The sequence below is a fragment of the Crocodylus siamensis genome, chromosome 7 (assembly GCF_052110815.1).
Source record: "Crocodylus siamensis isolate JL-2025a chromosome 7, ASM5211081v1, whole genome shotgun sequence".
Taxonomy (NCBI): domain Eukaryota; kingdom Metazoa; phylum Chordata; order Crocodylia; family Crocodylidae; genus Crocodylus; species Crocodylus siamensis.
The window spans coordinates 52,767,384-52,786,378 of record NC_143401.1 but is presented as its reverse complement, the minus strand read 5'-3'; the positions used below and the strand labels follow the sequence as shown (position 1 = coordinate 52,786,378).

Sequence of the window (18,995 nt, the reverse complement as noted above, 5' to 3'; positions counted from 1 at the left end):
AGAAACAACAGTCACAAACTCCTGGAAGATAGTTTCAGGCTGAACATTAGGAAAAACTTCTTCACAACTAGGGTATCCAGACTATGGAAAAACTCCCCCCAGAGCTGGTGCAATCATCTACCCTGGAGATCTTCAAAAGAAGACTGGATGGTCACCTGGATGGGGTCACCTGACCTCAGATGTCTTTTCTGTTCATGCAGGAGTCTTGACTGATGATCCTTTGGAGTGCCTTCCAGCCCTATGATTCTGTGATTCCATCCAGGAAGAGCACACACACACTGGCTGCAGGTGCTTCCTCAGCCTGATGAAGGGTTTTTCAACCCGAAAGCTGGCATCCCAGGCAACTAAGCTGAGTTCACCTGGAGCCTCATGACGCCACTGCAACCAGCAAACCTCAGGACTGTGTGCGTGTGTGTGGTGGCTCAAGGTTATGATGCCTCCTGCCCACTTTTCACCAGGTGGATCCTCAGTCGTGGCATTTCCTGGGGCTACTGTGCCGCTGGCAGTCCCACCAGGCCTCCTGACCCTGGCAGAGTACAGTTTTAGAGGTTATGCCCAGGACCTGAGGACTCCTCCTTCCCCATAGCCTCAGACCAGACCTCCAAGTTTTTCTTGGCACAGGAGCTCAGCAGGGATATGTGCATGCCTCGTACATGGAGGGCACCAACATACTGCTGAAGGTGGTGTGTGCAGGCACTTTGCATGATGAGGCCACAAGTGCCATGAGCTGCCTGAACCCTGGCTGCTCAACTAAGGAGAAGAGCTGGCCATCAAAAGCAAGCATCTCCCCAGTGGGCTAGGTGATCTCACTCGCCCTTGCAATGCCCCACCCCCCTTTCTGTCCGCCTTTCTCCCACTGTTCCAGGGTGGCCTGCCTCTGCTTTGCCGGGACAGGGTCTTTGGAGCGAGAGGGGGACTTCTTTTTGGGCATGCTCCCACTGGTGTGAGGCTGAGGAGAAGCAAGGGCAAGGGGGTGGTGCCTGCAGAGATGCATCAGCATCCCTGGGGTGCTCATGTGTTTCGTTCCCTTGCCCCAGCTGGTTTTGGCTTGGCAGTGCAGCCAGATAGCATATGTGGGATCATCTGCTGCCTCAGAATGATCCCAGACCACACTACCTGCTCACTTCTGGGGTGTGGGTGCAAGTGTGGATGCTGCCTTTCCCTCCTCCTCAGCAGGCAGAGGCACAGCAACAGGAGGAGCAGACTCAGTTGAGCCACTTGCCTCTGCAACCTCTACCTTAACCTCCTGTGAAGTGTCTTCTGGGGAAGGAGACCTGGCTCTAGGGGAAACTTGAGGGGTGTGGAGCAGAAACTCAGCTGATTCCCCCATCCTTCCCCAGATTTTCCCTTGCTAGGGCACTCAGATCCAGCTCCAGCTCTTCCTCTGGCAATGGAAGGCTCAGCATGGGAAGTGAAATAGGGGTAGAGGAGACTGTTATGCACGTGCTGCTGCTTGTTATCATGGTGGTGGTGGTAGTGGTGGGGGCAGGTTATGGCTGGTGCTCTTGGAAGGGATGCAGACTCAGGCACAGGCAGTGGCACTGGCACTCTTTCCCTCTCCTTGCTGCCTGTACAACTAGTGGAAGCCTCATGACTGCCTACTGTAGCAAAGAGGCTGCGTCTCAGTTTGGGGTGGGAGGAGGGGAGAACTTACAGTTCTCCCTCTACCCCCTCTTCTACCCCTCCCCGAAGGCTTGCCAGCTGCCTTTCCAGCACGCTTTGTGGTGTGTTTCATAGTGTCTTGTCTTTGCCTTGGTGCACTGGAAAATCTGTGTGTTCTTCTGTAATGTTATCTGATTTATGTAATATATGTAGATAATTGTATATGTATGTGTATTTATGTAATGTATGTAGTATGTATTAATGTAATAAATAAAAATATATGTATGTGTTCCTATATAAATTCTATACTATAATATGCAATATAATTATGCTGTGCTTCTCTGCACTGTGAATGGAATGCACACTGTAAGATAAAGCAGATTTTAAAAGAATCCAAATAGACTAACAAAAACAAAAACAGGATTTTGGGGGAAGAATAAATTGAAAGGAATTAATTAATATAATAATAAAATAAAAGGTTATAGAAAGCAAAAGGTATTGATGAATCACACTTGTTAGGCTAGAAAGTAGGAAATGAAAGGTAGCATTTGTTGTCTGACGCTGCTGAGCTGCTGGAAGATGGCTCAGTAACTGACCCCAAGGCAAAAAGCATTTCAGTTCAAACAATGCTGCTTTTTATGCTGTTTTTTCCATCCCTCCCCCAGAGCACTGGGATTGGAAGGGACCTCAGGGAAGGATCACAGTCACTGACCAGCTACACAGTCAATATCAGAGCAGTCCTTTCACCCTCTTTCCCCTCCCTCTCCTTATTTTCTGTTTCCCTGCAAGCAAGCCCAGCTTTAGCTACAAAACTAGAAACATTCTGAAACTTTCAAAACATTTCAACTGCCCTGGTTTCATTTGAGGCTCTTTTGAAGCCCTTCATTTCATTTCTATTTTGCTGTTTTGAGCTTGAAACAAATTGAAACAGCATTGAAACAAAACAGCTGGCAAACATTTTACACTAGCATATATCCAATGTGTGTTTAACTCAAATTTAAGAATGCCAAGGAAAAAGTTACTTCTGGAAATATGGCCCTTGAAGTCTTAGGGAAAAAAAAGATGAATACTATAAGTTTTTGGAGTCTGGAGATTAAAAAATGTATTGAGACAGTTTCCCAAGCAATGCTGTTTGAATGAAAACCCATCAGTTTAATCTTAGAAATATTCTTCTCTCTGCATTGCTTGACAGGATCATAGAATGGAAACCCTGTTTGCTTGACAGCCATAAGTGTAGTCGGAAAAGGCTGCAGGAATAGTGGGCAGGGTGCTGGAAGCCTGGGTGGTCTTGGGGAAGTGTGGGCTTGGTGGGCTTCCAGCACCCTGTGTACTAGGGGTATGCAAAATGGGCCCTATTCAATTTGGATTTGGATTCAGCCTGAATCAGGGACAGTGATTTGATTAGTTGATTCAGATCACTGTCCCCGCTTCGATTTGGCCAAACCTGAATCTGAAGATTCGATGCTGATTTGGAGAATTTATGGTTCGGCCATAGACACAGCTTTAAATATTTTTTTACATACCTCAAGGTACTGGGCATGGATCATGAATGCTGCAATATTGGGCTGTATGGAGCATCCCACAGGAATGTGGGGGGCCCCCCCTGCATACTCAGCAGCGAACCCGGAAGTGAACTGGAACTATTTCTGGTCCACTTCTGGGTTCTCCGCTGAGCATGCAGGGGCCCCCCTGCACCTCCCCTGGCTTGGTGATCAGCCATGGGGGGGATCTGGGGTGCCCCCCCAGTCCCAGGAAGCACCAGGCACCGAGCTGGAGGTGTGCGGGGGGGGGGGGGAGTGCACTCTGTGGCAGACTCAGAAGTGAACCAGAAGTGCTTCTGGTCTACTTCTGGGTCTGTTGTCAAGCGCGCTGGGGAGCCCCCATGGGATGCTTTATCCTCCCCACCATCTCAGCATTCACAAGCCACCTGCTACCTAGAGGTATGTAGAAAAAACATTTAAAACTGTGTCTATGTCTGAATTGCTGAATATCTCCAAATTGATTTGGAGGGTTCTGATTCAATTCAGAGAGATTAAAGGGTCCTCTGATTTGATTTGGATTCAGAGATTCAGCCACTGACTCAGGCTGAATCTTCCCTGAATTGAATCAAAGACCAAAGCTTCGCACAGCCCTACTGTGCACCATCTCCACCACTTTCCCTGTTTGCTCCAGGGGCAAGCCAGCCCATTTCTGGGCAGTCCTAGATGCCAGGAAGGTGACAGGGACAGTGCATGTGGCGTTGGAAGCCCCAGCGGGCTCAGGGAAGAGTTGGATCTGGCTGGGTGCTGCCTCTGAGCTGGGACAGCACCTGCTTGCTAGCAGCCCACCTGGGTGGCTCCAGGGGGTGCCTCTGCTATGGAGGGAAGGACTACGGATCCCCGCAGCTCAGGAGCCACTTGGCCTGCTGCTAGTTTGCCCCCGGCTGTGGGAGAGTCCACTAAATAATAAAAAAAGTAATATAAGGCCCCGTGCCACTTCTGCCTTCAGCAGGCAACTGCTGAAGATAGCAAGAGACTAGAACTTTGTTTTTTTTCCCGGTAGGGTGTGCCTGTGACAGGGGGAGTTGCTGGTGGGCCAAGTGGCCCCTGAGCTGTGTGGGGGGGCGGTCTTTCCCTCTGCATTGGCAGCACCCCCCAGGGCTTTCCAGGTAGGCTGCCAGCGGGCAGGTGCTGCCTCGGCTTGAAGGAAGCACTCAGCCTGATCCATCTGTTCTCTGAGCCCTCCTGGAGAGCAGTGCCCAGCAGGCTTCCAGCAGGTGAGCATGGGGAACAGTTTGATCAGGCCAGGTTCTGCCTCCAAGCTGGGGCAGCTCCCAGATTGCTAGCAGCCCACCTGGGCAACCCCTGGAGGGCATCGGTACCACAGAGGGAAGGACCAGGGCCGCCTGCAGCTCAGGGCCTGCTTGGCTGACTGGCAGCTCCCCCTCTGGCTGCGGGTAGGCTCCAGTTCTGAACAAAAAAAGGAAAGGATCGGGCTCCTTGCTATAACACGATGGAAAAATTGAAATGGTGGGTTTCAATTAAAAACCCACCATTTCAATTTAGAGGACATAAAATAAAAGCTTGGGGATTAACCCCCATCACATGTACAAGCACTCTGTCATTGCAAACTGGGACTGAATTCAACCAGGTTTTTCTGGTTTAGTTTTTGCTCACCTTTCAAAGCCATAAAATGTAGTAAATAAAATTCCACCATTTCTATTTCATGGAAGTTGTCTTCTATATTCTATAGGTACAATGTACTACTAACTGGGTGGAAAAAAATGTCAGGCTACATAAATAGCTCTCTTTTACTCATAGCAAAAAATAGGAAAATAAACTTAGACTGAACATTTCAAGGAAATTACTCATCAAAAATTAATTTGTATCTCCTCAATTTTTTAATAAATGAAACAGCTAATTGTTTATTTTAATGAGGGAAAGAGTTTGCATCTAAAAGTGAATATTCTGATCTCCTTCAACAAGAGGGAAAAATGTCAGCTAAAATTAATCAGAAAAACTCTAAATAAGAATATGAAAATGTTATCCTAAATACACACACACGCACATACTTGTGCACGTGTGCACACACATGTATGTGTGTGTATGCATATGTGTGTGTGTATACACACCACACACTCATATGCATACACACACACATATGTACCCTAAGAGTTCTCTTAGAGAAAAGAGAACTCTTAGGCTACATTATGATATGCATGTCACTCCTGAATATGAGCAAGTCAGTGTGCACTGTGAAGACTTTAATGCATGGACTTCTATATGCAACTGCCCTTTACTAGAAGGAATGTCTGGAGTGCACTTGGATTCCCTCTGCTGGCTAAGTTAGTGCAGCTGCTGCTTTTGCTCAGTAGCTTATAGATGCTTGTACTCTGGGAGCAAAAGTTTCCATTCTTTGCTCTGTGTTTACACTTAGCTGGCAGTCATAGCATCCTTGTGTGTAGGCAACTACTGCTAGATTCCAGAATTCTCTAAATTCCAGAAAACAAGAGAATTTTATGTAAAATTTGGCCAAAGAGGCACTCCTAACATTTTGTTCTTTATTAAAATAATCCCTGAAGAGTAGTGTCTTCCTTACCTGCTGGACAGGTATTGACACAGGCCAAACCACTGGAGATGGCACTTTAGGTGGCTCTTGATGGGTAGTGGTAGCATTTGTAACAGGAGATGGCACATTCGAAGACACATCAGCTGGTTTCTGGACCCTGTGAAATATTAAGTAAAAATAATTCTAACGTGAATTCTAATTCTAATTCTATTTATAATGCTTCTCTGATGAAAAATTACATAGGTAATTTAATCTCATATTAATGATATCCTTGAATGCATATAGTATTACAATATTATATTATGAACAACATTGTTCTTGGCTTAATTTAAACTGATGTAGAGTAAGTTTTACATTGCAATATGGAATTACAGATACCAAAGTAATCTCTCATAGCTAATTTAACCATACATGCTTACAAAAAACAACATGCAGGGTGCATCTACATGAGATGCTTTACTGTACAGTAGCATAGTTACTGCACAGTAAGTGTGCGCGTCTACATGTGCACATTCTTACTGTGCAGTAAACCTCGCTAATCATAAGTAAATTTGTTACATGCAAATGCAAATAGCAAATTTACTTGTGATTAGTTACTGCGCAGTAGCGCTCATGTAGATACCTGACCAGGAACAAATCCACTCCCACTCAGCCAGCCCCCAAGGGGCTGAAGATTGGTCCCTGCCCCTGGGACCTGCCTGCTGCCAGGGTGGGCTCTGCCACTGGAGTCCAGGTGGGGACTATGTCTCTGCTCCTGCAGCAGGGAGCTCTAAGCTCCACGCTTTGAGATCATGATCAGGGAGCAGGGGCTGGGACCATGGAACTAGCACTGCTGGCTCCACAGTCAAGGAGCTGGCATGGGGAGCTCCCTGCTGGTTGGGGCTGGGGAGCCTGTTCCCTGCTCAGCTCCATGATCGCAGCCTGTTCGCACCCAGCTACGCAATTGTAACAAGAAGCTCCTTCTTGCTTGCACCCCCCAATTTGTGCATTTCTTTTTCCTTCTAAGTACTGGCAGAGACCTAGCACACTCATTGCGTGGGTGTGGCAAGGGTCAGAGCAAACCAGAAAGCTGAAGTAGCTTTCTGTAGGAGAAACCTACAAACTACATCTACATATCAATTAAATTCAGTGTCACTAAAGAAAGCAAAAGAACTAAAATACCCACTTTAAAGCAATGCCTGTAATAGACAAGACAAGCCAAGGTACATTGAAAACATGGCTGTAAATATGTCCTGGTAAACACATTCCCCCTTTGCTTAAAAACTATTTCCCAAAGTAAATTTCCCATATCTCTCTAAAGCTTATGCTAAATCAGTCTATTGCATGTAACCTAATTCACTTACTGTCCCGGGTGTTTGATTCTCACTACTTCACAGTGCACGTTTATATTTCATCTGTCTCATCTTTACCCTGGCATTCAGTATTTTATATTTTATACCTTTTAATTATTTAACAAATGTATTTTTCTTTAAATTAAAGTCATACCTTGTATTACTAGAACTATTATTGTAAGAATTCATTGGAATTGTAATCACTGGAATTGTATTGCTGTATTGGGCTGGTCCCCCTTGAGTATGTATGATGAGTCAGTAGATAACTGAATACAAAGCAAGAGCCTCTGGCTGTTAATTGACAATCACCTAGCTAGAGAAACTTAGCATTACAAAACTCTACTCTACAAGCCATTTTAGGCTAATCAAGCCAAGGAACTGATTCCTGGGACTGCGCACCCACCCTGTTAACTATTCCTGTACTCATAACAATACAGCCATTAAGTCAAGAAGTGAAGGGCGGACTCCCGAAACTTCAGGTACCAGCGTGCAGAGACCCCTGTGACTGACAGCTGTCATGCACTACTTAAGATCCATGTGGGACAGCAACCTCCAGATTGGGCAGCCAAGATGATGCTAGGGGATCACACAAGTGTGTCAGAAAAGGATAAAAGGCAGTGAAGTGTGACCCTCAGTGGCACCCTCTCATCCAGCACCTGACCTAGTGAGACAGAAGGACAAGCAGGCAACCCCTTTCTGGAGAAGACATTGCCTTGAAGGAAGCTGACCATTGACAGCAGAGTCCAGGGCCTTGGATAGGTAGATATACTGACACCAGTGCTCTCACAATCATTACAGCAGCTACTATACACTATACTACATGGGTTTAAATTACATGGGTTTGAATGAGTGAGTGCATGTGTGTGTGTGTGTGTGTGTGCACGTGCATGCTCAGGTGATCAGTACTCCATATAACTCAAAGTTTGCATTTAAGATTTTATTGGTAACTTTACATCCTGTACAATAAATTAGAATGTATTATGATCCTGTGAGTTGGTCCTTTGTAGCCCACACAGTCACACAGCTGAGCAGGGAACAGGCTCCTCAGTTCTGCGATCGCGGAGCTGGGTGGGGGACAGGTTCTCCAGTCCCTGCCCCACCATCATGGAGCAAGGGCTGGGAACTGTCCCAGTCAGGGGCAGGTCCCAGTCCCAGACCCCAATCAGGTGATTGAGGCACATGGCTTGGAAACAGCTGCAGTGGTGGGACAGGTCCCAGCTCTCTGCCCTGATCTACTGGTGGGGCAGCTAGCAGTGAGCTAGCTGCTAGCTGCCCCACTGGCAGATCAGGACTGGGGACTGGGACATGCCCCTTCCCTGCAGCTCTTTCTAAGTCCCCTGGCCCTGACTAGGATGCTGGGGCCAAGAGCTCCCTGCTGCTGGGGCAGGGAGACATTGTCCCTGCCCGGCAGCAGGCAGCACCCGCGTGATAGGGGACAGTGTCTCAGCCCCGTGCAGGATGCAGTTGGTGCCTGGCGCAGTACTTTGTGCATAGAGCTTCCCCTGGTGGCAGCAGGGGCCCATTGCAGGGCCCCAGGAAGCGGGAGCAATTTGCTGCCATTAGCAGCAAATCTGCTCCTGGTTCCCTACACATGTAGACACCTGCCCAAAAGCATTTACTTGCTAGTAATTTACTCATGAGTAAACTGCTCCCAGATCTAATGCTCATGTAGACCCCCTGGAACCAGCCAGGTGGGCTGTATACCTGCATGGTCTTGAGAGTTCAGAGGAGCTCACATCCTCAGGGGAAGCCGGCAGTCCTGTATTAATTGGCTGCCGTGTGCGGTCAATTAAGCCAGTGTGGCATCAATTACTGAAGAAAAAAAAAAGGAGAGGGAAACATTTGATTGCAGCTTCAGCAATCAAGCATTTATGAGTTAAGGAACTGGGGAGGGAGAGCCTGCATCTGAGTCCCCTGCAGCTGGGACAGGCATCACTGGACGGATGGCAAGTTGCCTGTAATTTTGCTTCTTATGCCAGAAGTTTTTTTTCATTGAGTATACTGGGTCTGGCACTGGGCAGGTGACAGCCAACACTGGATCGGGGAGTCATCACCCCTTCACCCATTAATTAGGTCCTCAGAGTCGTGGCAGGTGAGATAATAGAGAAGAAGATGGACTCATTTGAGTTGGCCGGCACCGGCCTTGAAAGAGGGAAACCAGTGAATGTCAATGGGATGTAAAGGCCCACATCCATACGAGTCATATCGTGACTAAGTGGTGCAATTGGCCGAGAAGACTGATGATGGACAAGGGGAAGCTGACTATATGGAGAGGTATCAATGGCAGCGGTGCCAGCTGGAGCAGACCCTATCCAGCAGACACTTCATTTGATGGGACAAGTTCTCCAGCAACAACAACAGCAATTGGCTCATCAGCTTGCCCTGGAGGAAAATTGGATCCAACAACAAGCATGGCACTGGAGGAATGCCATGGAACTGTGAGTACCCAAGATGTCAGTACATGATGATCCAGAGGTATTCTTGGAAAGTTTTGAGTGAGCCGTGTCGATGGCTGGGCTTGAAAAATCCCTCTAGGTTGGACAGCTGGGAGTGTTACTAATAGGAAAAGCTCAAGCAGCCTATGGAGCTATGGCACGAGGTGAAGCCATGGATAATGATAAGGTGAAGAGAGAAATCCTTTATTGCCTGGATATTAATCCAGAAACCTACTGGCAGGTGTTCAGGGCCAGAAAGAGGAAAAGGAGCCATGGGCTCTGCTGCAATGTCTATCTGACCTGGTAACCAAATGGTTGAAGCCAGTGGAAAGTTCAAAGAATGACATCTGGGACCGGATCTTACTAGAACAGTTTCTGAACGACCTAGATGAGGAAACCAAGAATTGGGTCTGATACCATTGGCTGGTATCTTCAGCCGAGGCACTGCGGTTGGCTGAGAACTTCAGCAGTGCCTTAGGGGAAAGGCCTACAGATTGGAACGTGAAGGCTTCCCGGTACTTGAGACTTTGTGAGTCCACAAGACCAGGGAGTAGAGAGATATGAGACCATTGGAGACCCAACAGCAACTCAGTGATCTGTTTCCGAGGTGGGAAGGCAGGGCACATGTCCCGAGACTGCACCAATTTGATGTGGACAGTACCTAAGGTGGTACATTCTCCGAAGACTTGAGTACCACTCTGGGCCCCAGGAAATCTGGAAGTGTGAAGTCCATGGACTGTAGCATAGGGAAGGAGATTAAAAGTGGCCTATTGCCACGGCCAGTAGTGGAGGCATGGGTTGGAGGTGAGAGGTTTGAAGCCATCATAGATACTGGGTACGCCCACACATTTATACATGAGACCCTAGCACCTGGTGAATATGTGCAGAAGGCCACTCTGATCCAGATGACGTGCATGCATGGACAAAGCATTTACTACTCCCAGAAGGTGCATCAGATTACTGTATTGGAGACCACTAGGGAAATACCTGTTGGAGTGGCCCATGATTTACCATACCTGATGATTCTGGGCTGGGACTGGAGAGAAATCTACGAGGTATTAAACATCATGAGAGGAGACAGGGTAGACGAAGCCAGCCTATTAGGGAGTGAGGAGGATGATCCAGTGGAGGAAGGCTTCGACATGGAACCGCTATTCTGTAGTAGGTCATTCCAGAATGTGCAAGAGGTAGAGAAGGAGTTCTGGATCATCAAAGAGACTGAGTTGGCGAAAAATGATGACGAAGTGGTGGACCCAGGATGTTATGCAAGTCTGCCCAGATTTGAGGTCAGGAGGGGGTTGCTTTATAGGATAAAGAGAGGGTCCCGAGATGGTAAGGAGGTAGCTTAATTGTTAATACCATATCGATTTAGGTGGTTGGCCCATGATAACTCCTTGGGCAGACATATGGGGTATAACAAGACAGAAGCCCGATTAACAAAATGGTGCTTCTGGCCCAAGATATATGAGCAGGTGAAGAATTTCTGCCGGGCATGCCCGGCATGTCAGAGGGTAAGCACACATAAGCCAGCTCAAGCACCTTTACAACCTATACCCATGATAGGAGCTGAGTTCTCCCTTATTGCGCTGGATGTGGTGAGTCCCCTGCCTAAAAGTTCTGCAGGACATCAGTATTTATTGGTTATCATAGATTATGTGACCCGGTTCCCTGAGGCAGTCCCCTTGTGAACTGTCACTGGGCCCTGGGTAGCGGAAGAACCTCTCAAATGGATTGCTCAGGTAAGCATTCCCAAGGAAATTGTCATGGACCAAGGGTCTAATTTTATGTCAGGGGTTCTGTGGAGTCTGTGCAGGGTACTACACATTAAACAACTGCGTACAATTGTATACCCCCCCAAACCAATGGGTTAGTGGAAAGGTTTAATGGGACCTTGAAAAATATGTTGTGGTGGTGTGTGCAAGCTGAGCCCCGTAAGTGGGACCTGATGATTCCACTGCTGTTGTTTGTGGCACGGGGGACCCCACAGTCATCTTTGGGGTTTGCCCCATTTGATTTAGTATACAGACATTGTCCAAGGGACTTGTTAGACATGGTGAGGGAGGTTGGGAAGAAGTACCTCAGGAGGGCATGAACCACATAGAGTATGTGCAAGAATTAAGGCAGCGCTTGCAGAGGGTGGTAGAGCTGTTGCATGAACACTTGAAGGTAGCATAGAGTACTCAAAAGGCTGCCTATGACAAGAAGACTCAAGGAAGGAGCATTCAAGTAGGCCATAAGGTCTTGGTGTTACTCCCAGATACTGAGAACAAACTCCTAAGGTGTTGGCAAGGGCCTTTAGAGTTGGTTTGGCAAGTTGGCCCTGTTAATTATGAGGTATATAAACTGGGGCATAGCAAAGAAAGGCAAATATATCATGTTAATCTTCTTAAGGAGTGGAGGGACCAGGAGGGTCTATTGATTGACCCCTCTCCACCGATCGGGGAGTTTGGTCAGGATGTGGGGGTGGACCCAAAGCAGAGTGCCGAGGGGATAATCGTCTTGGTTGGGGTTCAACTCAGTCCTCAGCAACAACAACAGTTGAGGGCTTTGGTGGATGCATTTCAAGACATTTTTAGTGAGGTTCCAGGGTGTGCTAGAGGGATAACTCATCAGATAATAACTCCTGTGGGACAGATTGTCAGATAAAAATGGAGGAGGATTCCCCGCTATAGAGATGAGGCTATTTGGATGAAAATTAATAAAATGTTAGAACAGGGCATCATTCAGGAGTCCCAAAGTCCATGGCACAGCACCATTGTGGTGGTGATTAAGCCTGATGGGTCATTGCGGCTATGTGTGGACTTCAGGAAAGTGAAGGCTATATTGCAATTTGATGCTTTTCCCATGCCTCAGATTAGTGAGCTGCTGGAGAAAGTGGGACAGGCCAGGTTTATCTCAACCGTGAATTTGGCAAAAGGGTGTCACAGGTGCCACTGTGGAGGGAAGATAGAGCCAAGATGGCATTTGGCACTCTGTGGGGCTTGTATGAATTTAGATGGATGCCTTTCGGGCTACTTGGGGTGGCAGCTACCTTTCAAAGGTTAATCGAGTGGGTGTTGGTCCCACTTCAACAATACACCGGCCATATACATAGACAATATTATTATTTATATGCAAGGTTGGGAGGAGCACCTAGACGCAGTTAAGGCAGTGCTGCAGGAATTACGCCAAGCTGGGCTCACGGCTAACCCAAAGAAATGTGTCCTGGGTAAGGCCGAGATGAAATACCTAGGGTTTATGGTAGGTCAGGGACATATTTGCCTGTTAGCTGACAAGGTAGAAGCCTTATGTAATTATATTTCCTGCCAGAACTTCAAACAGCTGAGGGTGTTGTTAGGCCTAGCAGGGTATTATCATCAATTTATACCCCAATTTGCAGAAATTGCAGTGCCCTTAACCGACTTACTGCAAGGGAAGAGTAAGGGCCCCCTTAAATGGGATGCAGGGAATAAGGTAGACATTTGAGAAGACAAAAAAAGCCCTCTGTCATGAGGCAGTGTTGGAGACTCCGGACTTGGAATCACCTTTTACCCTACAGACGGATGCTTTGGATAGAGCATTAGGCTGTTCTTTTGCAAGAAGTTAGTGGAGTTCTCTGGCCTGTAGCCTATGCCACCTGGAAGCAGAATCCACAGGAGAGAGGTATGTGATGGTTGAGCATGAGTGTTTGGCCATCAAAGGGGGTGTCGACTATTTTTTATATTACCTGCTAGGGCATGAGTTTACCCTAATTACTGATCATGCCCTGCTGAGGTGGCTCATGACTAAGCAGACTGACAATGTGAGTATCACCTGATGGGCTTTGACCTTGCAGCCTTTTCACTTTAACATTGTGTATAAGCTGGGAAGAAATAATATGGTTGCCAAATTCTTTTCAAGATGTTATGAAGAAGAGTCAGCTGAACCAGGCCCCTCAGAGATGAGGCCCTCCCCATCGATCCAAAAGGAAGATACGCCTAATGGCGAGTTAAGGAGGAAGGCATGTGAAAAGGACAAAGTTACATACCTAGAGCAGACCCTTGGCCAGAGAAGTCTGCCCAACTGCAGTGGCATGGCAACACCCTGATGGTAGCTCCTGGTTCTCCCTGGCACCATTTTATCACCTTATTGGGTGAAGCGGATTGGGCTCATTAAACAGCCCAGGGTTATTTCTGGTCCCGGGAGTGGGGACGACGCGGGACAGTAGGAGAGACAGAGTCAGGGCATGCAGATAGTGTGAATGCCTGTCTGGTGCTCAGGACTGAAGTCCCCGGAAATGGGGCAAAGGACCTGTATGGTCTTGAGAGATTGGAGGAGCTCACATACTCAAGGGAAGCCATCTCTCCTGCATTAATTCGCTGCCGTGTACAGTCAATTAAGCCGGCACGGCATCAATTACTGAAGAAAAAAAAAGGAGAAGGAAACATTTGATCGCAGCTTTGGTGATCAAGCATTTATGGATAAAGGAACCGGGAAGGGAGAGCCTGCATCTGAGTCCTCTGCAGCCAGGACAAGCACCACTGGATGGATGGCAAATTGCCTGTAATTTTGCTTCTTACACCAAGAAGTTTTGTTTCGTTAAGTATACTGGGTCCAGCACTGGGCAGGTGATGGCCAACACTGGGTCAGGAAGTCATCACCCCTTCCCACATTAATTAGGTCATCAAAGTCATGACAGGAGAGATAATAGAGAGAAAGACTGACTCGTTTGAGTTGGCCGGCACTGGCCTTGAAAGAGGGAAACCAGTGAATGTGAACGGGATGTAAAGGCCCACGTCCATACTCAGCCATATTGCAACAGGGCCCCCACATGCTCGAAGAAGAATCCGGAAGTGGACCAGAAGTGCTTCTGATTCACTTCCAGGTCTGCTGCTGAGCACGCTGGGGAGCCCCCTGCACTTCTGTGGGATGCTCCATCCATCCCAGCATCTCATCATTCACAAGCCACTTAAACTTAGAAGTTGAATTTAGGTAAGCAACCTAGTATAGTCAGGGAAATAACTGTTTCCCTGGAGGCTGCAAATAGTTTCCCTGGAGGTAGGTGTCATAGCCCAACCATTGGCAAAAATATTCGAAAACTTGTGGTGCTCAGGTGAAGTACCTGAAGACTGGAAGAAGGCCAATGTAGTACCAATCTTCAAGAAAGGGTGGAAAGTAGATCCCCAGTAAGATTCTGGAGAAAATTATCAGAGAGACTCTTCTTGATAAGCTGGCTGATGGCAACATCCTGAGGGATAGCCAGCACGGGTTTTTCGTGGGTAGGTCTTGCCTGACCAATGTTATCTCCTTCTATGACCAGATGACATATCACCTGGACAAGGGAGAAGAGATTGACATCATATATCTGGACTTTAAAAAAGCCTTTGATCTGGCATCCCATGATCTCCTCATGGAAAAATTGGCCAACTGTGGCTTTGGCTACACCACAGTCTGATGGCTGGGAAATTGGCTCCGAGGTCAGACCCAGAGAGTAGTAGTCAATGGAAGCGAATCATTCTGACGCTTCGTGACCAATGGTGTCCCCCAAGGCTCTGTCCTTGGACTGGTTCTCTTTAACATCTTTATAAACAATGTGGACATTGGTGTCAGAAGTGCACTGGCCAAGTTCACCAATGACACTAAACTTTGGGGCTTAGTGTCCACACCTGAGGATAGGCTAGTGATCCAGGCTGAGTTGGATAAGCTTTGTAAGTGGATGGATATAAACCTAATGATGTTTAATACCGAAAAATGCTAGGTACTCCACCTCGGGGGGGAGGAGGGGGGAAAGTCCACAGCATGCTTATAGGCTTAGGAGTGGTATGCTTGCTAGCACCATGGCTGAAAGAGACTTGGGGGTCAGGATTGACCACAGGATGAATATGAGCCACCAATGTGATGTCACAGCTGGTTAAGGAAACAAAACTCTAGCTTGCATCCATAGATGCTTCTCTAGCAAATCCCAGGATGTCATCCTCCCGCTGTACTCAGTCTTGGTGAGGCCGCAGCTGGAGTAGTGCATCCAATTCTGGGCTCCACAATTCAAGAAGTATGTTGAGAAGCTTGAGAGAGTCCAGAGGAGAGCCACGTGCATGATCAGAGGCAAGAGAATAGGCCTTAAGATGAGAGGCTGAGAGCCATGGGACTCTTCAGCCTGGAAAAGCACAGGCTCAGGGGTGACCTGGTGGCTGCCTATAAGTTCGTAAGGGGTGTGCATCAGGATCTGGGGGAACATCTGTTCACCAGAGTGCCCCAAGGGATAACAAGGACCAATGGTCATAAACTCCTCTGTGACCATTTTAGGCTGGACAAAAGGAAAAACTTCTTTACTGTCTGAGCTCCCCAGGTCTGGAATAGACTCCCTCCTGAAATGGTGCAGGCATCTACACTGGACTCATTCAAGAAACGATTGGATGCTTACCTTGCTGGGATCCTTTTACCCTAGCTGACTTCCTGCCCTTGGAGCATGGGGCTGGACTTGATGAACTTCAAGGTCCCTTCCAGCCATAATGTCTATGAAACCTATGAAATCTATGAAATAGCACAAATGGATAAACTATCTACGTCTTCATTAACCTTATGAATGAGAAGAACTGTGTTATATGTGAGACATTTAAAGAAGACATTGCTAGTGTTGTGCCATGTTTTCATTATACAACCTTGAGCCTGGTAAAACTCTTCTGATTGTGGGCTACATTATAAGTCTAACATTTTGGCAAAACTCACGATTCAAGCTAGCCTAGGGTTTTTCATGAGTGTGAGTATGAACCATGTGAAGGTAAGGTTTTCCTGGTTTCTGCCTAAAATAAGGGAAAAACAGAACAGGTTTGTCCAAACTTGGCTTTGAATTTTAAAATCAAAATGAAATTCCCAGAGATGCAAACCCATCTCATGAAAACTAGAAAACTAGCTTGAGTCCCTTTGATTAAAACAATTTGGGAGTTTTTTCAGGACTTCTTGCCTTTGATGCTAAATTAATTCACTTGAAGGCATTCAGCATAAAGCTCTGACTGCTCTGGTTTTCGATCTGATTCAATCTGATTCCACCATATCCATTAATGAGAAGACTGACATTGATTTGAATAGTATTGAATCAGAATCTAAATGTGAAAGATGATGGATTTCACTATGAAAGAGCTGAATCATTTTCTAAGCTTTTACCTAAATAGGTATGACATATTGTTGGCTTTCTGGACCTTCCTAATAAAACACGAACTTTTCTATCTCATACTGCTGTTACAGATCTCTGAAGGGTATCTTACAAATGCTAATTCCCTGACTTTAAATATAACTAGTCCTTGTATAATCACTTTCTGCAGCAGAGTGAAGACTTCCTGGCATGTCACTTTTTTGTTATCTATAACTGGAGAAAACTTTACTAAATTCTATCTGAAGTAGAACTTGGAAATAACATTTAAGGAAACTGAATACCTGTATTTGGTCAAAACATCAAGTTAAAGGAATTAATATACTGGTTTACATTTCTACTAAAAAATTTCTCTTTACATCTGAAATCTGAAATTTTTCATTCTGCATGAATTTGCAGTTCATTTAATGTATTGCAGCTTACAGACATTTATATTCATATTTATACCTTTCAGCATTGTTTGTAAACAATCACTGTAGATGTGTGCAAGCAATCATTGTACATGCAGACACTGTATACAACGTGCTGCATTTAAAAGCTTATCTTGGTCTATCCCAACTATGCAGTTGGTCTAATAAAAGATATCAACCACAAAATCCTTGCACCTCATTCCTAAAAACTTAACTTAAAAATTGCATCCATATTTTGTTTGTTTGTTTTAAATAATACATTTAGAAGATTTAAATTAAAGTAACACTTACTGATCCATTTCCTCTTTGCTAATTTCACCTTCAGATTCAGATGAAGAGGCACCTGTAAAAAAGCAAAAACATTTACTTAGCTTCCTACTTTTTTCAGCAATTTGTGCAATGATCATACAACCCTTCATTACTGGGATTTTTTGTATAAGCTTCTGAGATCAGAATATTAGATAGCTAAAATAAACTAAAAGACTTGTTGTAAAAATAAGCAAAGTTCTGTGCTGAAATAAATACAGAATTACCAGTAATAAATCTGGAGGCTGGGATTTAAATGAAGAAAACAGCATCCCTAAGTGGATGCCTGACTGGGTATGCTACTGGTTTCCTCATCTGTGACTAAATTTTTTGAGTACTACATTCCCTGGGCCATATAAATTGGAGTTTTGTGTGCTCAAATAAAGGTTTCACTCAGATGTCCAATACTACCATCACAAAAATATCAGGGTCTGATAACCATATAGGGCATGTCCAGATGAGCTCAATGTGCTGTGGTCCCAGACACATGTGAAGATACTGCGGCTTGGGAGCAATAAACTCCAGTGTGAACTGTGCCAGAATTTATTCAGGTGCATTCACTGCACATGTAGATGCACCCAGTAATAACTAGATTAATCCAGAATAGAGTTGTTCTTTCCTTTAGATCGTCCATGAGAACCTGTAAATCTAGTGCTAGTATATAAAATACATCCTACTTTTTTAATGATATCTTACTAATTGCTTTCTGCAAAGATTTATAATATTACCTTCTATGTAAATCTCTGCAGAAGTTGAGTCTGTCCCATAGATGTTTGAAGCAAAGCAAGAATAACGTCCTGTGTCTTCTTCAAAAGCGTCAACAATAACCAATGAGTGCTGATCCCCTGACTGAATAATCTGAATGTCTGGTGAGTTTTCAAGCTCCTTTCCTTCACAGTACCACCTGTAAGGCAAGCATACAGTTTATCATGACAAAAACTTGACAACCAGAAGGAAGTCTAATGAACCAGGTGGTTTATTGCCTTAAGCAAATAGCTGTCATGGGCAAATTCAATTGACAGTGAAAGAATAAACAATTTAAGTCTTTAGAATATGTAATTACAACAAATAGTGCAGCTGTTTTTATATGGCATTTGCATCATATTAACACAGTTTATTTAAAACACCAAGAAGTATGCTTCAGGAGCAATTTTTTTCCAGGTTTTGGGATATAAAAGAAAGGACTGGAGAGAAATGAAGAGCTCTTTGTTCAGATATTGGGGTTTAACAGGATAAAAGAAGAGAAAGAACCCATACTTTGGAGTTCTGTTTCAGTTTCTTTTCACATCACATAAATTAGATCAGTGCTTCTCAAAATATCTGATGTGGTGGACTGGCAATTTTTTTTCCAGTGAACCAGGGACCGGTGCCCGGTTCAGCCGGTGGCAGCAACTGCGTGTAACAGTGCTACACAAATGTGCGACCGCCTGTTTCTTTCTCTTTCCTCACCTTACGCAACGTGACGTCACCTGGAGTGTTGGAATGTACGAACTATGGCACTATGACATATCAATGTTATGCTTCTGAAAATATATTTCTTTCTTTCCTGGCAACTCGCTGCGGACTGGCGACCAGTGGCTCATGGACCGGCAGTGGTCCATGGACCACCACTTTGAGAAGCACTGAATTAGATTACGTTTACTTGAATAAAATGATATACAAGGTGTATAAATGTATACATTTTTTGAATATATTTTGAGAGAGCCAAAACAATTTTATTGGCACTATGAAGCTTCTCTTTGATCCTTTTCTCTCTATT

The 18,995-nt window shown here is 45.6% G+C and overlaps 1 protein-coding gene across 6 annotated transcripts in view; it reads right to left on the bottom strand.

Moving 5' to 3' along the window:
* MYPN (myopalladin) overlaps positions 1-18,995 on the bottom strand; it is a 145,879-nt gene that overhangs the window by 56,297 nt on the left and 70,587 nt on the right. For all 6 annotated transcript variants that reach the window (XM_090056710.1, XM_090056711.1, XM_090056712.1 and 3 more), the window contains 3 exons: positions 17,965-18,140; positions 17,222-17,273; positions 5,680-5,806 (listed from right to left, as the gene is read on the bottom strand). In XM_090056710.1, coding sequence (XP_089912836.1) covers positions 5,680-5,806; positions 17,222-17,273; positions 17,965-18,140 — 355 coding nt within the window. The remainder of the gene's footprint in view (positions 1-5,679; positions 5,807-17,221; positions 17,274-17,964; positions 18,141-18,995) is intronic.